The sequence below is a fragment of the Conger conger genome, chromosome 11 (genome assembly GCF_963514075.1).
Source record: "Conger conger chromosome 11, fConCon1.1, whole genome shotgun sequence".
Classification (NCBI taxonomy): Eukaryota; Metazoa; Chordata; class Actinopteri; order Anguilliformes; family Congridae; genus Conger; species Conger conger.
Genome location: NC_083770.1, coordinates 11,281,967 through 11,305,909, shown reverse-complemented (window position 1 = coordinate 11,305,909; position 23,943 = coordinate 11,281,967). Strand labels below are relative to the sequence as shown.

Below are 23,943 nucleotides of genomic sequence, written 5' to 3'. Positions count from 1 at the left end.
TGAACGGCTAAGCTAACCCAATGCTAAGCTAAGCTTGTCGCACAGTAATGAGTTGATATTTTATTTCCTTGTTGACTTTCGACAACCACATGGCTGCCTTTACTCATTATTCATTCGGTTCATACATACATTGTGGGTAAATTTAGCTGCGTTTTGGAGCCGCAAGCGCTCAGTACCGTTCTTGGCCTGTGCAGCTGTAGACAACTGAAAACCGTTAGAAAAGGTACAAAAAAGAAAGAAGTTACTGACGCTTTGTGTTTTGATACTTGCTGTCTACTTTCCAGCTTTATAATATATATAGTCTCACTGAATATGAAGTGTCCTGTATCATTCCTGCCGTTTGTGGACTTTGGTCATGAAAACACTAAATGTATTACAGATTCAGTTTTGGATTTACAAAGCCTGCACGTGTTCTCAATGTCAATGAATTTAGACACTTATATTAGAAGGATATATATTCTGCAAGATTTTACAATTAATTTCTAATTTGTTTGGGATGTGAAATTCAAAAGGGTAAAGCCATGACCTTTGTCAACCAATGTCCTCTATTTGTGAATTACAAAATGATTTACCTTTGGTGAGGTCTTCTCCCTAAATTGAAAAGTGCTCAAAGAAATGTATATCTAAGGCTTATCCCACCAATCATCAGATTAGGCTTTATTCTGCTGGAATCTTGGTATAACCTATTCCCTCTCATTAAATGTATTAGCCCAGATGAAATGGCTTTGTAGGCTCTAATAAATTCTCAGTAGGTGATGGGAACGGTGATGGGAATCCTTAAAAAGTCAGCGTGCTTTAAGAGGTTGCTACTGCTGTCCTCAGTGTCAGACATAAATAATATATCCATATTTACCTACATGAATGCATATTTTTGTTTATTACATCAGTTATTTCATGTATTAGTGTTATGGGGGGCCTCTGAAGGATCTGCATAACGCCGCATGACGTCGCCGGTGTCCACGCCATGGAAGACTCGATTGAGGTCATGCTCCAGGACTACAGCAGCGGCTATCTGCGCCGTCACCGGGACAACCACGTGCTCGCCGTCTGCTCGAGTGCGCTGCTGGCCGGCTTCTACGGGTTATGGACAATGTTCGTCCTTCCCGGCTTCCGGAAAGTGCCAGCCAGGCTTAAGGTATGTTCATTATGAACGTGCTTTATATCGACTGCTTCAGCCTTTGAGCTTGGAATTTCAACCCTCTGCTTTTCACCAAATACCAATCCTTATTAAAAGAGTAATATGGAGATATCTGTATTGACCTCCACTACCATCTACAGACTGCAGAGCAGTGGCTATTCAAAAACAGTACGCAGAATAATATCTCAACTACATTACATTATATGCACACACACAGTCTTCTCCAGGGTCTTATTCAGAACTTGGACTTTTTTGTATATTATATTTACTGAACCAATTCAGGGTAAGTATCTTGCCCAGTTCCGTGTCAACTCAAATGAAGTGCACCAAAGTGCAAAATCAGATTTCATGCAACAAGTCACTTTTTAAGTGATGGCCCCCTGAATATTAGATAGCTCTGGCACAGAAAATGAGGCTGCAATCACAGAGATTCTGTGGTGCACTTCATTTGAGTTGGCACAATATGGCCCTGTAGGGCACAGCCACTGCACAAAAAATTGCCATGTCATTATATGACTAATTCTAGTGAGTACGGTTTGTTTTATCATTACAAGAAGTGTTATCATTCAATAATGTGTAAACCAGACATTTTATCTGAGAGTAAAAAAAATATGCAGTGTTTGAAATATATAAAATTTTAAAAAAAAAAGTTTCCAAAAGGCTATTGTTTTTCACTGGGGACCCCCTGGCATTCCTGGCTAACTGCTTTGATTCACTTTAGCCCCCATTTAAAGTGTTTGCCAGCATGAATAACTGGTGACTGTTGTTTGGCAGAGTGAAGAAAAGTGAAAAGTTAGCAGTATTTTTACGAATTTCCTGCATAGCCGATAGCATCAGCGCTTTCACACCTGCTTGCGAAATTCTGCTTGTGAAACAATTACTGTGTATGGCCACAGGAAGGTGTGTGTGTGTGTGTGAAAGAGAATGTGTGTGTTTGAGAGAGAGACAGAGTGAGTGAGAGTTGGTGCCAAAGAGAATGTGTGTGTGATTGAGAGTTTGTCTCTCAAAGAGAAAGTTGTGGGTGTGTGCTGGTATGCTTGCTTGTTTGCATGATTGTCTGTGCTACTGAGTGAGAGTTTGCGTGACATCGAAAGTGTGTCTGTGTGCTTGCATGTGTGTGTGTGTGTGTGTGTGTGTGTGTGTGCGTGAGTGTGTGCGTGAGTGTGTGCGTGTGTGTGCGCGTGAGTGTGTGTGTGTGTGTGTGTGTGTGTGTGTGTGCGCATGCATAGATGGACTTGACACACAGCCTGTCATGAAGGTGATGCAACGTATAGTTGTCTTTAGCACATTTTCATCGACGCTTCCTGCTGATGTGATGCTTTTCATGTTATCTCACCAATTGCTCTGTCTGGTAGTCCTGACAGAAAGAGTATCCAGTAAGAGCTGGAGTCTGGCCACCTCTGGACTCTTATTTCTTATTTGCTTATTATTATACCTGTCATCTGAGGCTAATTTAGGTTGCTGACCCCCCCCCCCCCCCCTCTCAGACATCACAGTCATAAGACAAGCTGATGGAGTGAAAGTGGTGGACACAGGGAGGGGGTGGAGTAGGGTGTGAGAAACTGCTAACACAACGTGCAGAAATTATTACAGTATCTGTCAGGAGAACTGGTTTAGCAGATGGAGGCAACAGCCAAAATGGCTAGCCGTGCAGCTTGAGTTGCCATAGAAAAACCCCTATGTGCAGTGCAGTGTATATATTCAAATTGAAATGTAAAGCTGAGTGTGAATGCTGAGGTAACTGGCCTGCTTAGTGTCGCTGCAGTGTGTGTCCACTGATGGTGCTGCATGCAACTGCACGTTTTCCTCGCACGCTAATTTCTCGCCCAAAATGGTCGTATGTTCAAATGCTGAAACGTGCCCCGATATGTAAACCTTTGCTGTATCAGTACGCTGTTCTTGAGCACACTGCAGGCGGTGAAACGTTACTGCCCGTAAAGGTCAGTTACTTTCGTCTGATGTGGGTGATGGGAAACTCCCCGCACCAGGGCCCAGAAACACGGTCACGTCGCTGCATCCGGAAAGATCTGCGAGAGCAAGTGAAATGTGGATCTAATCTCCGCAAACAAAACAGCGGGATCGATGCCGTGACCTGTGCAGGATAGACTCCAGATTTGAACGCACGGGACCTTGCTCATAAAAACAAAAAAAATGGTCTAATTTACCATTTTTGATGAGAAATTATAATATAATAATATAATTATATATATATAGTGGCGAGAACAGGCCATTCAGCCCAGCAATGCTCACCTTTTCCTACCAGTTAAGTGTACCTACTGCTTAGTTTGCCTAAAAGCTAAATTAGTATCTCACACTGTGTCAAGCCTGGTTTTGAAAACCCCCAATGGCGAATTATGGCAAACTCTGCACAAAAAGAGAATTATATCTCTTGGTATTTTGGCAATGGAGCGATCTTGGTAACTTCTTTGCCTGCTGCTTGGTGTTAGCACACGCTAACTTTGTAGTATGGCAAATGGTTGTTGAGTATAATAATACTTGAATAATCTTTTCCCCTCTCGTGGCTGAACAGGGCAGGATTCATCAGTGTGATTAAACACGCAGGTACCCTATTTACCGTCAAGCCTGGAACAGACCGCAAATGTCATGAAACTCCTGCAGGGGCGACAGGGTACACTGGCTGACCTTGGATCAGGCGATGGCAGGCTGGTGAGTCCGTAAAGTAGTCTGTGTTTTTTATTTTATTTTTTTATTATTTAGATTAAATGTTTGAATTTGAGGAGCGATGGTCCAGTTGCACTGTTGACAGAGGGACACTGTGCAGTAATGTGCCTGTGCTTCTGGTCGCCGGGGAAGTTTCCATGGCTTCTATAGTTTCTGTGGTTTCCGTGAGCATCGGCCCACGAGCAATTCACAGCTGCCTAAAATGAGAAATCGGCCAACAGGAAGGCAGCAGAACATCAAAAGCAACGCAGTTTGTAACGCAGTTAGTCACCCGAGGTTTTCAGGGCCTTCAGAACGTATTCACACCCCTTCACATTTTTGCACGCTTTATTGTGTTGTAGATTTCATTTCAAATGGCGGTTAAAATTGCCATTTGTTGCCCATTAATCTACGCTCAATAACCCATAATAACAAAGTGAAGAGTTTGTTAACAATTTATGAAGTGTCACAATTATATAAGACTGGCAACCTGTCCAGGGTGTATTCCTGCTTTTTGCCTAATGTATGCTGGGATAGGCTCCAGCCCCCCTGCGACCCTGTTTAGGATAAGCAGGTTAAGATAATGGATGGATGGATGGACAATTACATAAGTATTCAAACCCTTTGCTGTGGCTCTCCAAATTGTGGTCAGGTGCATACTGTTTGCTTTAATTGACATTGAGATGTGTATAGAACTTGATTGGAGTCCACCAAAATTTCATTGATTGGACATAGTTTAGTGTCACGATCTGTGTTTCTCTGTCTCCGTTTTCTGTCTCTAGCGCTTCACCTTGTTACCCTCTGTGCGTTGCATAGTCTGTTTTCTGTTCATGCATTCCCATTCATTCATTTCACCTGTTTTCACTTCCTGATTGTCGTGCACACCTGATTCTCGTTTCCCCTTGTTATCTGTTCTATATATGTCTGTTTCGTATGTTCAGTGCCAGATTACAATGTGTGCCTGCCGTTCTCTCCAGTGGGTTTCCTGTCTGATCTGTTTGTGTACTGTCCCGTTTTATTTTCGACGACCGCCTTTTGGATTCTTCTTCTGTTCACGTTTGACCCGCTGTTTGGATTTTGTGGCTTTATGTGTCTGTATGTGTCTTTGGATTTTGTATCTGTTTATCTGCCTGTTTGGACTGCCTCATAGTTATCAACCTTCTGCCTGTGACCACGATACGTGGATTTCCTTGGTATCTGTCTTGCTTCGTTACCAACCCCCTGCTTGGATTATTGTTTACGAACTGTCTTTTCTTTGACACACCTGTTTGCCTGCAATTGACCTTTGCCTGTTTTACCTGCCCTAGAGTTAATAAAGACTTTGATTGGAATGTATGTGGTTACATGATTGGGTTCATTGTTCTGAAACCTGACAGTTTAGGAAGGCGCACACCTGTGTATATTAGGTCCCACAATTCACATTGGGGCGACATGGCTCAGGCAGTAAGAGCAGTCATCTGGCAGTCGGAGGGTTGCCGGTTCGATCCCCCGCCCGGGCTGTGTCGAAGTGTCCCTGAGCAAGACACCTAACCCCCAAATGCTCCTGACGAGCTGGTCGGCACCTTGCATGGCAGCCAATCGCCGTCGGTGTGTGAGTGCGTGTATGAATGGGTGAATGAGAAGCATCAATTGTACAGCGCTTTGGATAAAGGCGCTATATAAATGCCAACCATTTACCATTTACATTGCAAATCACAACATAAAACAAGCCATGAAGTCCAAGACACTTTCTGTAGACATCAATGAATTAATTAAATTAATTGCGGTGAGGCATAGAGATGGGAGAACCTACCGGAAGAACGACCATCTCAGCAGCATTCCATCAATCAGGCCTTTATGGTAGAGTGGCTAGACGGCTAGATATACAGCCTGCTTGGACTTTGCCAGTATTTAATGGACTCTGAGGGCATCAGGAAAAAGATTCTCTGGTTGATGAGACAAAAATTGAACTCTTTGGGCAGAACTCCAAGCACTATAGTGAACACCAGGCACTGCTCATCACCTGGCTAATACCATCCCTACAATGAAGCATGGTGGTGGCAGCATCGTGCTATGGGGGTGCTTCTCAGTGGCTGGGACAGGGAGACTGGTCAGAACTGAGGGAAGAATGAATGCAGCAAAATACAGAGAGGGCCAATGGTGAAGTGGAATCAGGAGGCTCCTTGAGTGGCCCAGCCCAAGCCCAGACTTAAACCCCTTGTTTCCCCTCCAATCTGACAGAGCTTGAGAGGACCACAGGTTCAACTTCCATAACGCTTTCATGCAACGCTTACATGTATGTATTTTAATGGTAATATGTTTTATGGCAAATGTATTCTTCCGCTGAACAGTAGTTTATTGGTTGCTAAGCAACGGTGTTGCGAACGTCAGCTAGCAATAATGTGTCCCCACTCAACTATCGAAGCAACGGTACTAGCCTTGGCTAACGTTAGTAGGAATAATGTATCCCCACTGCTTTGACGTTGCCTAGCTAGCTTGCTAGTTTACGATACACCAGACGACACTGACAAACACAAGTCATTTGTTTTTGTTGTAGACCTTTATCGGGACACTGCCAGATAACGTGCAGTTATTGAAATAACTGATAATGTTCTGAGTCATCGTTTGCTTCTCAGGTGTTTGGTGGTCTTGCTGGTATTTTGATCCGAGGATGTTGCCTAAGTTGTATATTTTTCATTCTTATTCCTTTCCAAATCAAAGGACACTTTAAACTCGCTCATTTTATTTTACATCGGTAGGCTACTAGCGGCGAGATGACGATAATTTCATTTCGATTAGATAACGGTGATCTACAAACGCTTAGTAATTTTAAAAGAAGTGTGAACATTCCATTTAGTCGTGCGTATATCGTGGATATTGGCACGGCTGGAACGCAAACTGACCAATAGAGACAATGGACTGGACCTATCCGTTGGATAGATTTTCTACACTGGTGATTTCTCTTAAGTCATAACATTAGCAACATACATTGAGTGTCATATAAAGAAAATATGGGGACACCTGAGATTAAAACCTAGAGGCTGCTAGGTACAAATGTAGCCCCAAATGTGGTCCTGCAGAATCTGTATCTCACTCAATCAGTTACCATGTCCTGATGGGTATGGGAGTTGTCCATTCAGGGTGTGTATTAACATGTTGTCTAGATGGTGAAAATCCCCTTTCTGCAGCAGTTTTTACTCACGACTCTCTCAACTCCTTTACTTCAGAGAGGATGTGGATTATTGTAGAGGGGGTGGAAACCTGGCTGAATTTCTGTCTTAAAGGCAAATGTAGAGCAATGTTGCAGTTAGACATTGCTCTAGGTAGCGATTGTCCCCTGCTATATGTGATGAACTCCAAGTCACCTAAATAACAAATTATTATGATTATTATGAGTGTTATTATTATTATTATTATTATTATTATTATTATTATTATTTGTAATGCATGTGCCAGTGCTTTCCCAGTGAGCTGGCCCTGGGTCACTCTCTGTGTGTGGAACCTGTAGCGTTGGTAATTTCCTGATAGTAGTGTTGGTAGTAGACCATGTTATGGCCATATTGTTCATAGTTGAACATGACCTGACCATGGTGTTGGTAGGTGACTATGTTCTGACCATGTTGGTTATTCTCTGATAGTAGTGTTGGTAGTAGACCATGTTATGACCATATTGTTCATAGTTGAACATGACCTGACCATGGTGTTGGTAGGTGACTATGTTCTGACCATGTTGGTTATTCTCTGATAGTAGTGTTGGTAGTAGACCATGTTATGACCATATTGTTCATAGTTGAACATGATCTGACCATGGTGTTGGTAGGTGACGATGTTCTGACCATGTTGGTTATTCTCCTGACAGTAGTGTTGGTAGTAGACCATGTTATGACCATATTGTTCATAGTTGAACATGATCTGACCATGGTGTTGGTAGGTGACTATGTTCTGACCATGTTGGTTATTCTCTTGACAGTAGTGTTGGTAGTAGACCATGTTCAGTGTGTGGAACCTGTGGTGGGTGGACTGCAGGTGCTGGCAGCGTCCTCGCGGGGGTTCCACTGCACCGGGTTCGAGATAAACTCCATCCTGCTGGCCTACTCCCGAGCCAGGGCTCACTGGAGAGGGGTCCCCCACAGCCACGCCAACTTTGTCAACAAGGATTTCTGGAAGGTACCTTATGGAGAGACACGAACAACTGCAACTTTCACCTGCCTGTCTTAGGCATGAGACCAGGGGTGCCGGTCAGTGAGCTGGTTTTTGTTCCAACCAATTACCTTCATTTATTTTTCGGACGGTTCTGTAAGTTATGTTGGTTCACTCCTGTACTTGAGCACAGTAAAATCTTTAGGATACACTCTGCAGTCTGCAGCTGTAGCTGGTGCATATACAAATGTTTGATCAAGATATTATTTAGCTAATTATATAAGTAAAAGCAGAAGTTGGCACAAAATCCTGAAGCAGATCGGCCCATGCTTTGCACCCCTGCATTAGACCAAGGTCCTCACTCCTGGTCATGCTGGCTTTTGTTGTTACTGAGCACTTAATTGATCAATTAAAGCAGTCAATTACACAGTTAACTTGGGTCTGAATTGGTTGCCGGTATTAAGACAAAGACGAATGCAAAAACCAGGACACCCTGCGGCTCTCTGGGACCAGGAGGGAGGACCACTGCCTTAGACCGAGGCCTGACTCACTGTGGTCATCATGTGGTCATGAAGAGTGCAGGGTTCCTCAGCACCCTGGAGGAATTCCCAATCTGGCCACCTAATCATCCCCTGCTTTCATTGGCTTAGTATTGCCTTTTCCCCTTTGGGATTATTAGATGAAAAGTGATTTTGAAATGCAATTGCAATTTAAAATGCGACTATTAGTATTCCTTTATATTATCGATTCATTATTTTGTTTCATTGCTTATGAAATGGGTGAGGTGAAACAACATGGAAACTGAAGCCATGAGAAAATATAAGTAAAAATATAAGGAAAATGACATTTCATGACAATAATTAACATATAAAAGCTGTGTATGTATGTGTGTGTGTGTGTGTGTGTGTGTTGCATTTGTGTAAGCAGCAGTGCCCTGTACAGGAGTTGATCCTGCTACTTGCTCACAGTGTCTGTCCCCACAGACGGATCTTTCCGGATACAGCAATGTGACGGCATTTCTGGCCCCTGGAGTGGTAAGATGGGCACCCGCCGCTCGTCCTCCAGCAGACTCTAGACCCGCGTCTTCTGCCGCACCCTGGATGACTCATCATTTCACAACGTTGCAGAACAGCTTTTGATTCCACGCTGTGGCATTAACTGTTTGACTGTGGCAAGTGGACTCACTGACTGATGAATTAGCTGATTGAACGAGTGATTGATTGATGGGTGTATTGACAGGTAGATGAATTGACTGACTGATCAATTGACTGTTTGACTGATTTAGTTTCATTGGTAAACAGATTGATTGCCTGATAGATTGAGTGAGTGATTGATGTTTAACCCCTTATGGGCGGATGTGACCTGCGCATTACATCTCCCTTAACAGACGGATGTGACCTGCGCATTACATCTCCCTTAACAGACGGATGTGACCTGCGCGTTACATCTCCCTTAACAGACGGATGTGACCTGCGCGTTACATCTCCCTTAACAGACGGATGTGACCTGCGCGTTACATCTCCCTTAACAGACGGATGTGACCTGCGCGTTACATCTCCCTTAACAGACAGATGTGACCTGTACGTTACATCTCTCTTTACAGATGGATGTGACCTGCGTGTTACATCTCCCTTAACAGACTATTCCTAGGCCTTTCCTAGGGTTTTCTATAGAGCACCTTAGTCCATAATGGGTTAAAGCAGATGATGGATTTATTGACTGGAAGATTAATTGGCTGACTGATTGATTGACTGATTTAGTCTCATTGGTAAACTGCTTGATTGACTGATAGTTTGTTTGCCTGATGGAGTGCGTGAGAGAGTTTGTTTGTCTGATGGAGTGAGTGATAGTTTGTTTTCCTGATGGATGGAGTGAGTGATAGTTTGTTTGTCTGATGGATGGAGTGAGTGATAGTTTGTTTGCCTGATGGATGGAGTGAGTGATAGTTTGTTTTCCTGATGGATGGAGTGAGTGATAGTTTGTTTGCCTGATGGATGGAATGAGTGATAGTTTGTTTGCCTGATGGATGGAATGAGTGATAGTTTGTTTGCCTGATGGATGGTGTGAGTGATAGATGTTTAACTGGTTGTGTTTACAGATGGAGGCGTTGGAGCAGAAGCTCCTGGCAGAGCTCCCTGATGGTGCTCGAGTCGTCTCCTGCCGTTTCCCCTTCCCCCGCTGGCCCCCCTCCCTCACAGAGGGCTCCGGGCTCAATCAGGTCTGGGCCTACGACGTCATCACCGTCCGCAAGCCCCGCCCACAGCCCTGTCACCTACACCCGTCATAGTGAACCATGCACCAATGAAAAGGCGCCCTGAAGCCTACTAACCCACGCTACACAGATGGGACTAATACCAGTTTAATTACGTCTTTGTTCATACTGGATGATATCACATAAAAGTTTGTTGTTTTTCATGTGCCAAAGCCTTTTCATGTGTAAAACTATTAGGGAAAACTTTTTAACAGGTGAGCATCGTCTGATGAAGCAGATCCCAGTAAAAACAAAGATAGCTATACTTGATTTAAATTTTCAGATTTATTTGCAAAGAAATAACAGAAAGCGAGAAAGCTTACCGGCTTTCTGATTTGAATTAGACATAGTAAGAATATACACAAAAGGAGGGGGGGCTTCACCAAAACAAAAAGTGATGGTTACTAACATTTATCAATATTTTGTCGTCTGAATACCCCTTGTTGACCTTGCTGTAAGACCAGAATGTGCTAGCTACCCCCTTCCAAGAGAAGCAGAGACATTAAGGTCAAAGGCTGTCTGTCTGCTGGGAGAGAGATGGAGAAAGACTCCTAGTAAGCACTTAATTCAGAAAGTGGTCTAATAGTAATAAGGATTAACACTTAAAGGTTATTTGTAATCATGTGATTGTCTTTATGTTAACACACATTGTAAATTAAGAATCAATTAAGAATGAATTAAGAAAATTACCCTTAAAACATTTACTGTTTTTCTGCAAACCATTTTCTAACATCTTCCCACAGTACAGCTTGAGTTTCAGTAAAACATACAGTGGGGTCTAAAGGTCTGGGGCAACATTGAAAATCTGGGGTTTTTTTCATGTAATCCTGGAAATAAACAAAGTTTTGGCATTTTGAAAAAAATTACAACAAATTAATGTTACGTCAAAGCTTTGCAAGAACTACTCAAAGACCAAAGCAAGGAGTGCTGGACAATCCACAATCACCTGACCTCAACCCCATGAAGACTGACAAAAGCTAAGCATTTAGTAACATCATAAGATGCTCTTTGAAACGTTGTCAAATAATGCTGGGATTAGATGAATCTTCAGGTTTTGCACTAATGTGTAGAGTCCATACCATCTTGAGTGCACGTTGCCATTAAAGCAAAAGATGGACATACCAGATACTAAGAAATTGCGAAATGTAATTTTGTAATTAAAAAGATTTTCACTCAAATTATGTTGATAGGCGGCACGGATGGTGCAGTGGGTAGCACTGCTGCCTCACAGCAAGGAGGTCCTGGGTTCGAATCCCCGTCGGCCGGGGCCACTCTGTGCGGAGATTGCATGTTCTCCCCGTGTCTGCATGGGTTTGCCTTCCTCCCACAGTCCAAAGACATGCAGGTTAGGCTGATTGGAGAGTCTAAATTGCCCATAGGTATGAGTGTGTGAGTGAATGGTGTGTGTGCCCTGTGATGGACTGGCGACCTGTCCAGGGTGTATTCCTGCCTTTCGCCCAATGTATGCTGGGATAGGCTCCAGCCCCCCTGCGACCCTGTTCAGGATAAGCGGGTTAGGATAATGAATGAATGAATGATGTTGATAATAATATGTATAATTTGTGATATCATTTTTTTTATTAAATTAGAAAAGAATGCACAATAGAAGCATTTTCACTTGTGATCTCGGACTTTTGGACCGACCACACTGTATATAAATAAGATATTTAGCATTTTCAGTTTTCAGTTCAGGAAATGTTCTCTGTTAACTGAAACCTATAAAACATCTGACTAAAACAAATGTGGTAACTGGCAGTCCTAGGTATAAATAAATATATATTCGCAAGTTTGTTTTTGGATTTAGCTTATTGCTTAAAGTACAGTTGCCTTGGTTTAATGGTAGTTCATTGTTTGTATGTAGTCCAGTTGTTTTGGTTATGCATTGGTTGTAATATAGTTGGTTTACGCACAGTAAAAAGTTCAGTGCTAAATCTCAACTCTTACAGAGCACATATGGCCCCTATTGAACTTGTACTCTGTTAGAGCGGAATTGGATGTTTTTCTGTGTGGCTCAGGTTGGTTGTTTGGTGGCACTTTCATGGCTGTACACAATGACGGCACAGAAGGACCAGCAGGTGAGCGCCGTGTTGTGGCTGTGGCTCCGGCCTCATCACAGGGCCTTGTTGTGGCTGTGGCTCAAACCTCATCACAGGGTCGTGTGCAGCCAATCCGGGAACACGTACGTGCTGTCCGCGTCATCCTGGGCCAGGCCCCACACGGGATGGTTGCAGTAGATGGAGGTCGACGCGACGTTGTTGTAGATGCCCTCCTCCTCCGCCAGACGGGACATGTTGTCGTACTCCTCGAACACCTGGTCCGACCTCACGGACGGGGCGCGGCGCTCGGCGACGTCCCACACGGGCAGCGTCACGTTCTCGTAGTGCGCGCTCGCCGCCCCGCGGGGGCCGCGGCCGGGCTCCGCGTACGGGTCGGGGTCGGCGCAGAGCCACGGGAGGGACGGCGCCTGGCCGGGGCTCGGCGGCTTCGTGCGCGACCGCGCCCATCGGACCCTGGCTCTGAGCCAGCCGACCCGCCGCCTGCTCCAGCAGAGCACCAGGGCCACGCACAGCAGGAAGGCCGCAGCCGCCAAGGCCAGGTAGACGGCCAGGTGCGCCACGCTCTGTTCCTCTTCCGTCGGGCAGCAAGGGGTAGTGGGCGCGGCGGTGCTAGCGCGGTCCATTCAGGGTCCCCGCGTTTAAATCAGGGAGCCCGGTTTCTCCTGATTTACCCGGATTATTCTGGAGGCGCTGCTGAGGAATAATTCAGTTCAGAAGAATTCAGGCCTACGGAGACTTCAATCTTGGTCAAGCTTTATTTCACGATCATAGTGACAGGTACAGGCATTTGAAACATTATGGTTTTGCCTGTCTATACCTAGACAGACACAGATAAGTAGAAAAAACTCCTGCCATATATTATTCTGCTGGGGAGGGGAGCTTAGGGGAGGACACACTTCCAATCAGAAAAGGGGTCTATGAGAGAAATAAACCATTATTGTTTGACCAAGGACATAGGAGCCCCCCCAGTTCACATCATATTCCAATTTCCTCTACATGTACATATTCATTTCAAATGAAATGGGCTGGATTACAGAGCCAAAACAGCAGAAACTGTGTCAATGTCCCAATAACTTCTACCAGACACGCACTTTATTTTTAATAGCCTAAACTTATGACACAATGATGACTGTGTATTTCACACAGAATTTAGCATCGGCAAGACTTTGCTAAAATCTCTGACAAATTTCTGACACCTAAATTACACAGGATAAATGATCTTCTTCCCTTTCACACTCACATTTTGAACAAATGAGCCAAACACATTTCTGTAGAAATTTGGTTTATGTCAGAAGAATAGAATCATTGCACAGCCTCCATTGATAGCCTACACATGGTGCAGTCCATAAGTATTTGGACAACGACACTTTTTTTTTGTTGTTTTGGCTCTGAACTCCAACCCGTAGAATTTGTAATAAAACTACGACCTTGAGGTTAAAGTGCAGACTTTCAGGGGACCTAAGGTAATTCGAACAGAAACTGAAATACAACGATCATATTTCTTATTTGGTTGCAAATCCTTTGCAACCAATGACTGCATTAAGTCTATGACCCATAGAAATCACCATCTTCAGCTCCTGTTTCTGTCAGGGGCCTTTTGCCATCAGTCTGGTCATCACCGAGTGAAACGCATGCTCAACTGGATTGAGAAGTGATCCGGGTCCATTGGCAGCCACACACACCCAACCCATAACACTGCCTCCATTATGTTTAACAGATCAGGTGGTTTTTCTCCACTCTTTCCTTTTTCCATCACTCTGGTACAGGTTGATTTTTTCGTACAGGTTTTTTTTTTTTTTTGCTAACTGTTAACCTCCATTCGATTCTTGAGGCTAACCAGGGGTTTGCCTCTTGTGGTGACCCCTCTGTAGTATTCCCTTGATGTTAGCCTTTTTGACACATCTAAGCTTACATCTTGGGGAGTGTTCTTCATTTGTTGAACAGTTGCAAAGGGCTTTTTCCTTCATTCCAAGTGTTCATCTGCCATCCACTACAATGATCTTTCGGGGTCTACCAGGCTGGTTCCAATGGCAGAGCTCACCAGGAGGTCTTGCAGTGTACCAAACAGTTGATTTTGACACAAATAATATTTTAACACTCTTGTCTCTGATTTATTCAGATTTTTCAGCATAATAATGGCCTGCTTTACTGGCATTGACACTTCTTTGGTGTTGAGAGACAACAACAACAGACCCCAAATGCAAATGTCACTTATAGAATCAACTGTAGTATAAAAACGGCTACAATTCCGACACTGTTCACAGTTCAATAATATCATGGATGGAAACGTCTGCACTTTAACCTCATAGTTATCCTTTAATTTAAAATCCACTGTGCCGGAGTGCAGAGCCCAAAAATGTTTCACTGTCTAAATACTTACGGACTGCACTGTATCTCCCTCGTTTTTTGAAGGGGCATATCATTGTATGTATAATTAAACGATTTACAAAAGTTATGTCAAAACAGAAGTCAGTATGCAATGGAGACATACGAAGTTTAGCCTACCTCGATTGCACGGTCACTAGTCGGTGGACGTTTGACTTCTGTGCGCTCGCGAAGTTTTTAAACGAAGATGGTTTCAGAAATGTCACTTCCTCCCATCTCTGTGGTTTTCAGGGACACCTCCTTAATACCGCGCGCTCTCAGACACATTTTCTAACATCCGTGAAATGTTAAAATGAATTAAATGATTTGTCTGACCAAAGTTGAGTCAAACAGGAACTGCTTTAATATGCATGACATTATTTGAATTTTAGACTACAAGTCTGACTGACATGAACTATACTGCCATATTTCAGTTTTTTCTAAGAATCCATGGACTTCGTGGTTTAACGCACTATATTTTGAAGACATAACGTGTAATGCTGTATAATGACCGTACAGTGGCGCTATAGGATTTTAAATAAAATGGTACGGTTCTTTCAAATGTTGAAAACTGTTGAGATGGTATTAATGGTATGGGTTTTGACTTCTACCGTAGGACTTCTACCGTGCTTCTTCATTTCCCCTGGTTCCACGTTTTAGTCGTTAGTGCCTTTATTATTCCAATTTACTATATTAATTTATTTTACACATTAGCAACTGCAATAGATTGTACATTGTTGTACATGATGCCTCTTGGTGGCGATATAGTGACGTCTCTTTATTTTTCATTATTTTCCCCCCAAAAAAATATTTGCAGCAAAATCGGAGCCTTTTCTGTAGAATAAGAATAAGATGTCACCATTAGTAGTTATTTTTTGTTTTCTTTTCCACAACCTTATGACCCGGTCCTCCGGTAGTGTGGATCAATACTGAAAAAAATATTTTCACTGTTACCAATACATCAATACATAGAATATATTTTCATGGGTTTATGATTCCTAGCAGGGTCTCTACAGATTACTGATATAATTTCTATGAACATGAGCTCAACAAAAAACATTTAACATATAAAGCCGGTGAATCACAAAGGTAAATATTTTAGGTCAATAGTATCTTTCTGAATTGAGAAGCCTATTATACATATTAGCAGTAAGCTATCTATACATCATACCTTTGTGATATAAGTTTATATTGAGTATTAGAACTCAAGCATTTTTCTTCCCTTATATTTTATTTGTGGTTACATCTATCACGTGTTTGCAAAACTGCAGTTTCCAAATGCAAGAAAATTAGCACCCGAATCAGTCATTCACAGAGAGCGCCTCCATGACGTAGCACGGAGAAAGGGTGAGGGGAGGGGGGCGCGCGGCATATAAAACCCAGCACGGCTACAGTCCGCGAGCCAGAGCTATACCAGCCAACCCTAATGGATATATTAAGGAATATCGCTCACCAGCCGACAAACAACAGCAAGATGTGCGAACAGACGCTCAACAAATCCTGCGAATTTCAAAAGAAGAAAGCAGAGGAGCATTCGCAGGGACCCACGGAGACGTCGAGGATCATCACGGACTCCGCCACGGGGAAATGTTACTGCCGCGGGAAAGTGATGGGAAAGGTAAACTTAGTGATGGAGTTAACTCAGTCTACGCGGAACGTTAAGGTTTCTACAGGAGGCAACTCGGACTAATTCAATTGCTACAGAATATTATTAAGTTAAACGATTGTATTTAATACCAGATATGAAAATATGAAACTAGATATGAAAATGAATAAGCAAGCTGAAGCAACATTTTGCCAAACATTGCGACATTTGTCGGAATTTTACGGCATTCCTGCACTCTCCAAAAATGGGGCAAGTAGGCGCTATCTTTGTAGCGTCGCCCTGAGCTGTATAAATCTCAGCATCAAATCTAATTAAGCCTAATATTATTGTCCTCAGGGTGGTTTTGCGAAGTGCTACGAGCTTACCGACCTGGCCACCGGCAAGGTGTACGCTGCGAAAATCATTCCGCACACGCGCGTGTCCAAACCGCACCAACGAGAAAAGGTAAGCTCGCCTAAAACTCTGGCGTGTTCTGATGTTTAGAATGAAGTAGAAAACAAATGTAATGCAAAATGCCCCCCCCCCCCTGCTCTTGACAGATTGACAGGGAAATCGAGCTACACAAAGCACTTCACCACAAGCACATCGTTCACTTCTACCAGCACTTCGAGGATAAAGACAACATCTATATTCTGCTGGAGTACTGCAGTAGACGGGTGAGTGTTCTCCGTTCTTAAATGACGCGTGTCTGCATACGCGTTTGGTAGCAGTGTCGTTGTTTTTTTGTTTAAAAATCAATAAAAAATCATTTTATTCTTTATTTTGTTAATCGATCTAATAGTGTATCGACCCATTTGCATCAGGACGTCTAGCTGTAGTCCATGCGTAATAGCATAAGGTTCCTAAATCATTTATCGTGCGCTTGGCTTGTGTGCAGGAGGTTAACTAAGGCCACTATAACCTCCGTTATGTTAGGTTTTATTCAGCGGAGTGTATTAAAGTGTGAAAAGTCGTCTGCCAAGCAGATGGCGGTAGTAACAGCTGCGCGGTTGTGATGTAGCTGTTTAACTGCGTGCAGACTCGCACGATCTCCTGCGGAGACACCCTGTTTCAGGCCTGTTTTCTCCCGCAGTCGTTGGCGCATATCCTCAAGGCGCGGAAGGTCCTCACGGAGCCCGAGGTGCGCTACTACCTGCGGCAGATCATGTCAGGAATGCGCTACCTTCACGAACACAAGATCCTGCACAGAGACCTGAAGCTAGGTAAATATAGAGCTATATACCGCGCAAATAGGCGCTTTAAATTAAAACCGGAGCAGAGAGATGACGCATCCTTTCAAGCTGGCGGTGCTGAGATTTCTAAAAATGGTTTTAATTTACAGGGAACTTTTTCGTCAGCGAGTCTATGGAGCTGAAGGTCGGGGATTTCGGGCTGGCGGCCAGACTGGAGCCGGCGGGAAGCAGGCGCAAGACGATCTGCGGCACGCCAAACTATCTCTCCCCCGAGGTTCTGAACAAGCAGGGGCACTGCTGCGAGTCGGACGTTTGGGCCCTTGGCTGCGTCATGTGAGTACTCCTGCCCCTTCCCCATAGCCCTGCCCACAGACGCACTCCCTGGCTGGCACCCCGTATTGATCAGGGCTTAGCTTTGCTGTCCATCATCATACTGATCAATTCATTCAGTAAGTCAACCATGACTCTCTGTGGAGCCTCTAATTGACCTGAATAGACAGAATCACATCATCCCATAGTTGGGAATTGTAATGACCAGAGTCTGAGTACATACTCACACACTCCCACCAACCAAGAGTGACTAAAATGAACATATTTAATACTTTAATGTTGGGATCCAAGTACTCACGCCCCTTGCCCTCCTCCTGCAGGTACACCATGCTTTTAGGGAAGCCCCCATTTGAGACCACCAACCTGAAGGAGACGTACAGGTGCATCAGAGAGGCCCGGTACACCCTGCCCTCCACGCTGTCCCTGCCAGCCCGACAGCTGATTGCCAGCATGCTGTCCAAGAGCCCCCAGGACCGGCCCAGTCTGGAGAATATACTGACACACGAGTTTTTCACACAGGTCCGTGTGTGTGTCCGCATGTCTGTGTGTGTGTCTTTGTGTGTGTGTGTGTGTGTGTGTGTGTGTGTATGTGTCTGAGTACGTGTCTGTGCGCATGCGTGTGCTTGTGTGTGTGACTGTGAGCTTCTGTGTATGTATGTGTGTGTCTTAGTCTGAGTGTGTCTGTGTCTGTGTGTGTTTGTATATCTGTGTGATAGTGTATGCGTGTGCGTGCCTGTGTTTGTATAATAATGTGGCTCTTCTCTTCCAGGGTTTCACCCCTGAACACATCCCAGCCTCCTGCTGCCACTCCGCCCCAGATTTCCACCTCTCCAGCCCCACCAAGAGCTTCATTAAGAAGGCTGCTGCGGCCCTGTTCGGGAGCAAGAAGGAGAAGGCCAAGTACTACAAGAGTCTGAGTACGTACACACACACTACTGTTACCAGTCTGAGTACGTACACACACACTACTGTTACCAGTCTGAGTACGTACACACACACTACTGTTACCAGTCTGAGTACGTACACACACACTACTGTTACCAGTCTGAGTACACACACACACACACTACTATTACCAGTCTGAATATGTACACACACACACTACTGTTACCAGTCTGAATATGTACACACACACTACTGTTACCAGTCTGAGTACACACACACACACACACACACACTACTGTTACCAGTCTGAGCACACACACACACACACACTACTGTTACCAGTCTGAGTACGTACACACACACTACTGTTACCAGTCTGAGTACATACACACACCCTACCGTTACCGGTCTGAATACGTACACACACTACTGTTATCAGTCTGAATATGTACACACACACTACTGTTACCGGTCTGAATACGTACACACACACACACTACTGTTACCAGTCTGAGCACACACACACACACTACTGTTACCAGTCTGAGTATGTACACACACACTACTGTTACCAGTCTGAATACGTACACACACACTACGGTTACCGGTCTGAATACGTACACACACACACACACACTACTGTTACCAGTCTGAATATGTACACACACACTACTGTTACCAGTCTGAATACGTACACACACACACACTACTGTTACCAGTCTGAGTACATACACACACACACACACTACTGTTACCAGTCTGAGTACGTACACACACACTACTGTTACCAGTCTGAGTACGTACACACACACACTACCTGTAACCAGTCTGAATACGTACTTACACACTCCCACCGGAGTCTGAATACATACTTACACACTACCACCAGGGTACTACCTCTGATCTAACTGATTGGGCTAGCATGTCATGCTGTGTTATATGTTTTTATTATTTTAACAGATAAGCTGTCCAGAGAGGAGGATGAGATCTATAAGCTCCGGCAAGACCTGAGCAATGCAGCTATAGGCCAGCCGCCCTGCAGCCAGGCATCTGAGGTGAGCCACGCATGCTAGCACGCTGCCCCTAAACCTACACACAGACACGCACACACACACACACACACACACGCGCGCGCGCGCACATGCACGCGCACGCACGCACACACACGCGCACACACACACACACATACACATACACATACACATACACATACACAAACACACACACATACACACACACACACATACACATACACAAACACACACACATACACACACACACACATACACACAAATACACACACGCGCACACACACACACACACGCGCGCACACGCGCACACACACACACACATACACATACACAAACACACACACATACACACACACACACATACACACAAATACACATGAATGTACACACACAAACAAACGCACACACCCACATACATGCACACACACACTCCGACATACACACATGCGCAGACATAGTGTGCACACACACACACACACACGTAAAAGCGCACACACGCAGTGTGTGAATGTACCGAAGAAACTCATCCTCCGCTTCCATTCTGCCTTGTTCCTTCCTCTCCTCCCTCTCCCCCCCTCCCTCCTTCCTTCCTCTCCTCCCTCACCCCTTTCCAAACAGGATGAGAAGCTTCCAGCAGGGAAATCCGTTGCCGTAGTGATGGAAGAGAACAAGCAGCAGAGCCGAGACGCAGTTCGCACCATCGTGAGAGGAAGCCTGGGCAGCACTGAGGGTGAGTGTGTGTGTGTGTGTGTGTGTGTGTGTGTTTTATGAAAGCAGGACAGCAGTGTCATTCCTTGCTGCAGTGGAGCAGGAGCTGACCTTGTCTTTGTGTTGCAGGTCTTGAGGACAGCTCAGCCACCAGCACTGTGACATCGTTGATCAGTGTGATGAAGAGCTGTCTGGAGAAGATGCCCAAAGGTAAGGCCACCTCATCTCTAAACACAGCGGCTATAATACCTTGTATTTCACGCGGGCCATATCCCTTGCACTGATTAACTTGCAGTCGCATTTAAATCACAGCCAGCTGAGTTGCTTCGGCAATTGTGCAGATCTATGGTGCTTTCTCATGATATCTAACATGTAACTAATTGAATCTCCTGCTAATGCTAGCTATAGTAGCTATGTTATTTGCTAACCAAAAAGCACCAAAGTAGCAATGTTAACTTGCTGGCTCGCAAACCGTCAAGTTGGAACTGGCTCCTCAGCTAGCCAAGGGTGATATTTCTTTGTGCCGGGACTGAGCTGAGACGCAGAGTTCTCCCTGGGTGTTGGTTCTGATAGCGAGCGCTTCTAACACGCCGCTTCTTCACTGCGCTCCGCCAGCCAGCGATTTCCCGAGCGAGAACCTGGGGCTGAACTTCCTGTGGGTGACCAAGTGGGTGGACTACTCCAACAAGTACGGCTTCGGCTACCAGCTGTCCAACCACGTCGTGGGCGTCCTCTTCAACAACGGCACGCACATGAGCCTGCTCTCCGACAGGAAGTGAGTGCGCCCACGCATCGCGTCTCTCTCTCTCGGCTCGACGGCGATGACGACGGCCTCCGCGCGGCGTGTTATTCCGTTCGTGCGTACGGCGGGCACACTTATCTAGAGTGACATTGACGGCTCGCATATTTTTTTTTTCGCACGTCTATTCGCGCAGCCGGAAATGTAATGAATCAGTTCAGATGAGCTAACCTTATGCAACAATCTTAACAATCCAGCTAAAGATTATATTCAACCGCCCGGGAATTCAAGGCCAACGAGCCCGCATTGAATGGCATGGCAGCTCTTTCATTTTTCTGTGAATCAAAGTTAAGGGGAAACGGTGTTGCAAGACCGAATCGTGGCTAGTGTGAACGGAATTGTGACTCCATCAAAAAAACGTCAGTCAAAACTGTGTCACTAACATCTTGACCCCCCCTCTTCCCTGCCCCCCGTTCCCCTCTCTCTCTCCTTCTCCAGGACTGTGCATTACTACGCAGATTTGGGCCAGTGCTCCTTCTTCTCCACCACTGATGTTCCTGAGCAGTTTTCCAGTCAGGTCACCATCCTCAAGTACTTATCCCACTACATGGAGGAGAACCTCATGGATGTGAGTGCCTGCTCAACCTCTCCATCCCTCCATCTGCTCAACTCATCTCCTCTCCCCCTATCCACCCCTTCTCATCTCTCCATCTTCCCAACTCATCTCCTCTCCCCCTATCCACCCCTTCTCATCTCTCCATCTTCCCAACTCATCTCCTCTCCCCCCATCCACCCCTTCTCATCTCTCCATCTTCCCAACTCACCTCCTCTCCCCCCTATCCGTCTCCATTTCTCCATCTCTCCCTCTCTCCCCCTCACTCTGTCTCCCCCACTTTTCCTCTCCCTCGCTCCACCGTTCCGTCTGTCGATCTCTCGACCTCTGCACGGGAGTTGTGTACGGGTCCTCTCTGTTTGGTGACGGCGGTGCCCTTTTCGTCCACCAGGGCGGTGACGTGACGGCCGCGGTGGACACCAGCAGGCCCCCGCTCTACCTGCTCCAGTGGCTGAAGTCTGACCGCGCTCTGATGATGCTCTTCAACGACGGAACCTTCCAGGTGAGCTCCTCTCACATCACGTCTCAGAGTTCAGTGTGTGTGAGTGTGTGAGTGTGTGAGTGAGTGTGTGTGTGTGTGTGTGTGAGTGTGTGTGTGTGAGTGTGTGAGTGTGTGTGTGTGTGTGAGTGTGTGTGAGTGTGTGTGTGTGTGTGAGTGTGTGTGTGAGTGTGTGTGTGAGTGTGAGTGTGAGTGTGTGTGTGTGAGTGTGAGTGTGAGTGTGTTTAGGTGCTGTTACCTAATTAACAGTGTGAGCTTATAATTGAACCAGTAAACCAATAATGTTCAAAAATGCTAATAGCATTATTGGCAGAAATGCTAACAGCATTTGCAGTGTGTGGCTGCTCAGTGGCCTGTGGGCTCACACTCTCAGTCTTTGGCTTGCAGGTGAACTTCTACCAGGACCATACCAAGGTGATCCTGTCTAGGTTGAACCAGGACCACCTGCTCACCTACATTAATGAGGAGCGAGTCTCCACCTCTTACTCCCTGTGCACCCTGCTGGCCTCTGGCTGCCCCGACGAACTGCGGCACCGGCTGGACTACGCCCTCAACATGCTCCTGCAGAAGGCTGACTGAGAGGGGACGCTTTAGAGGGACGGACCAGTGTGCCCTCAGGCGCCTAGTGCAGGCCGAGTGAGAGGGGACGCTTTAGAGGGACGGACCAGTGTGCCCTCAGGCTCCTACAGAAGGCCAGCTGAGAGGGGACGCTTTAGAGGGACGGACCAGTGTACCCACAGGCTCCTACAGAAGGCCAGCTGAGAGGGGACGCTTTAGAGGGACGGACCAGTGTGCTCACAGGCTCCTACAGAAGGCCAGCTGAGAGGGGACGCTTTAGAGGGACGGACAAGTGTGCCCACAGGCTCCTACAGAAGGCTGACTGAGAGGGGATGCTTTAGAGGGACGGACCAGTGTGCCCACAGGCTCCTACAGAAGGCTGACTGAGAGGGAACGCTTTAGAGGGATGGTCCAGTGTTCACCTGATGGCCCTGTCCATGTTCTTGCTGATAGCCAACGTGCAGAAGGACACTTCATACACTCCTGTATGAAAATGCCCTCAACATGCTATTGCACACATTGAACCAATATGTGCTGGGAAATCGCTACAGGAAAATGCAGGAGGGCAGTGCTGCAGAAGCACTTGGTGGATAGAAGAGATGAAAGTAAGGTCAGATGGAGGTACGAGAAATACGTAATCAATCGTAGCTGACGTAGTACATTGATGAAGACGACCACTGGGCCGGACCCAGATAATGTTTGTTTTTTATACACTGAAATGAAATCCGGACGGTCGTGTGCTGCCTGCAGAGCTGGACCCTGGGATGGCTGCGATGCAAGTTTCTGTGGGGCAGGAAGGAGCACAACGTCAGAAGTGCACAAATCAAACTTAACTGTGAACAAGAGCAGGAATCAACACCTCATCATGCGGACAGGGGGAATGGCTTCCTGATTTAGCATGTGTGTGTGGGGGGGGAAAATAACTTATTCTGGACAAAGTGAATTATTTATTTATTTAATAATAAAAAAAACTATTCAAAGTTATAAGGTCATTTGTGCTTTTGTGAATAAAATCTGTCAGTACTGACAATATGCACTAAATTGTGACATGGGGCTCCCTCATGAACTCCCAAAACACTCAACCTCAACTCACTCAACACACCCATTGAACACTGAACAGACTAAGCATACCAGTCACTCCCTGTTCCCACACAGTGGTGTTTTTGTGGTCCAGCACGTATAATATACAATATATTTTGTAAAAATGTAAAT

The 23,943-nt window shown here is 45.4% G+C and overlaps 2 protein-coding genes across 3 annotated transcripts; both read left to right on the top strand.

Annotated features, from left to right (window-relative positions):
• Positions 1–892: 892 nt before the first annotated feature.
• Positions 893–11,427, top strand: si:dkey-190g11.3 (uncharacterized protein LOC567059 homolog). 2 transcript variants are annotated; one of them, XM_061261597.1, is made up of 5 exons: positions 893–1,135; positions 3,701–3,805; positions 7,805–7,945; positions 8,902–8,952; positions 10,017–11,427. In XM_061261597.1, exons 1-5 carry the CDS (start codon positions 965–967, stop codon positions 10,203–10,205), a joined length of 657 nt encoding a protein of 218 aa, XP_061117581.1. In that variant the 5' UTR covers positions 893–964; the 3' UTR covers positions 10,206–11,427. The 2 variants fall into 2 exon arrangements, with proteins under 2 accessions (XP_061117581.1, XP_061117580.1); XM_061261596.1 differs by lacking the exon at positions 3,701–3,805.
• A 4,576-nt stretch (positions 11,428–16,003) lies between these two features.
• On the top strand, positions 16,004–23,718 carry plk2b (polo-like kinase 2b (Drosophila)). The gene is made up of 14 exons (XM_061260289.1): positions 16,004–16,208; positions 16,533–16,640; positions 16,736–16,852; positions 17,269–17,398; positions 17,518–17,701; positions 18,019–18,217; positions 18,468–18,615; positions 19,544–19,638; positions 20,233–20,344; positions 20,452–20,532; positions 20,938–21,097; positions 21,560–21,689; positions 22,066–22,176; positions 22,561–23,718. Exons 1-14 carry the CDS (start codon positions 16,017–16,019, stop codon positions 22,750–22,752), a joined length of 1,959 nt encoding a protein of 652 aa, XP_061116273.1. The 5' UTR covers positions 16,004–16,016; the 3' UTR covers positions 22,753–23,718.
• Positions 23,719–23,943: the final 225 nt, after the last annotated feature.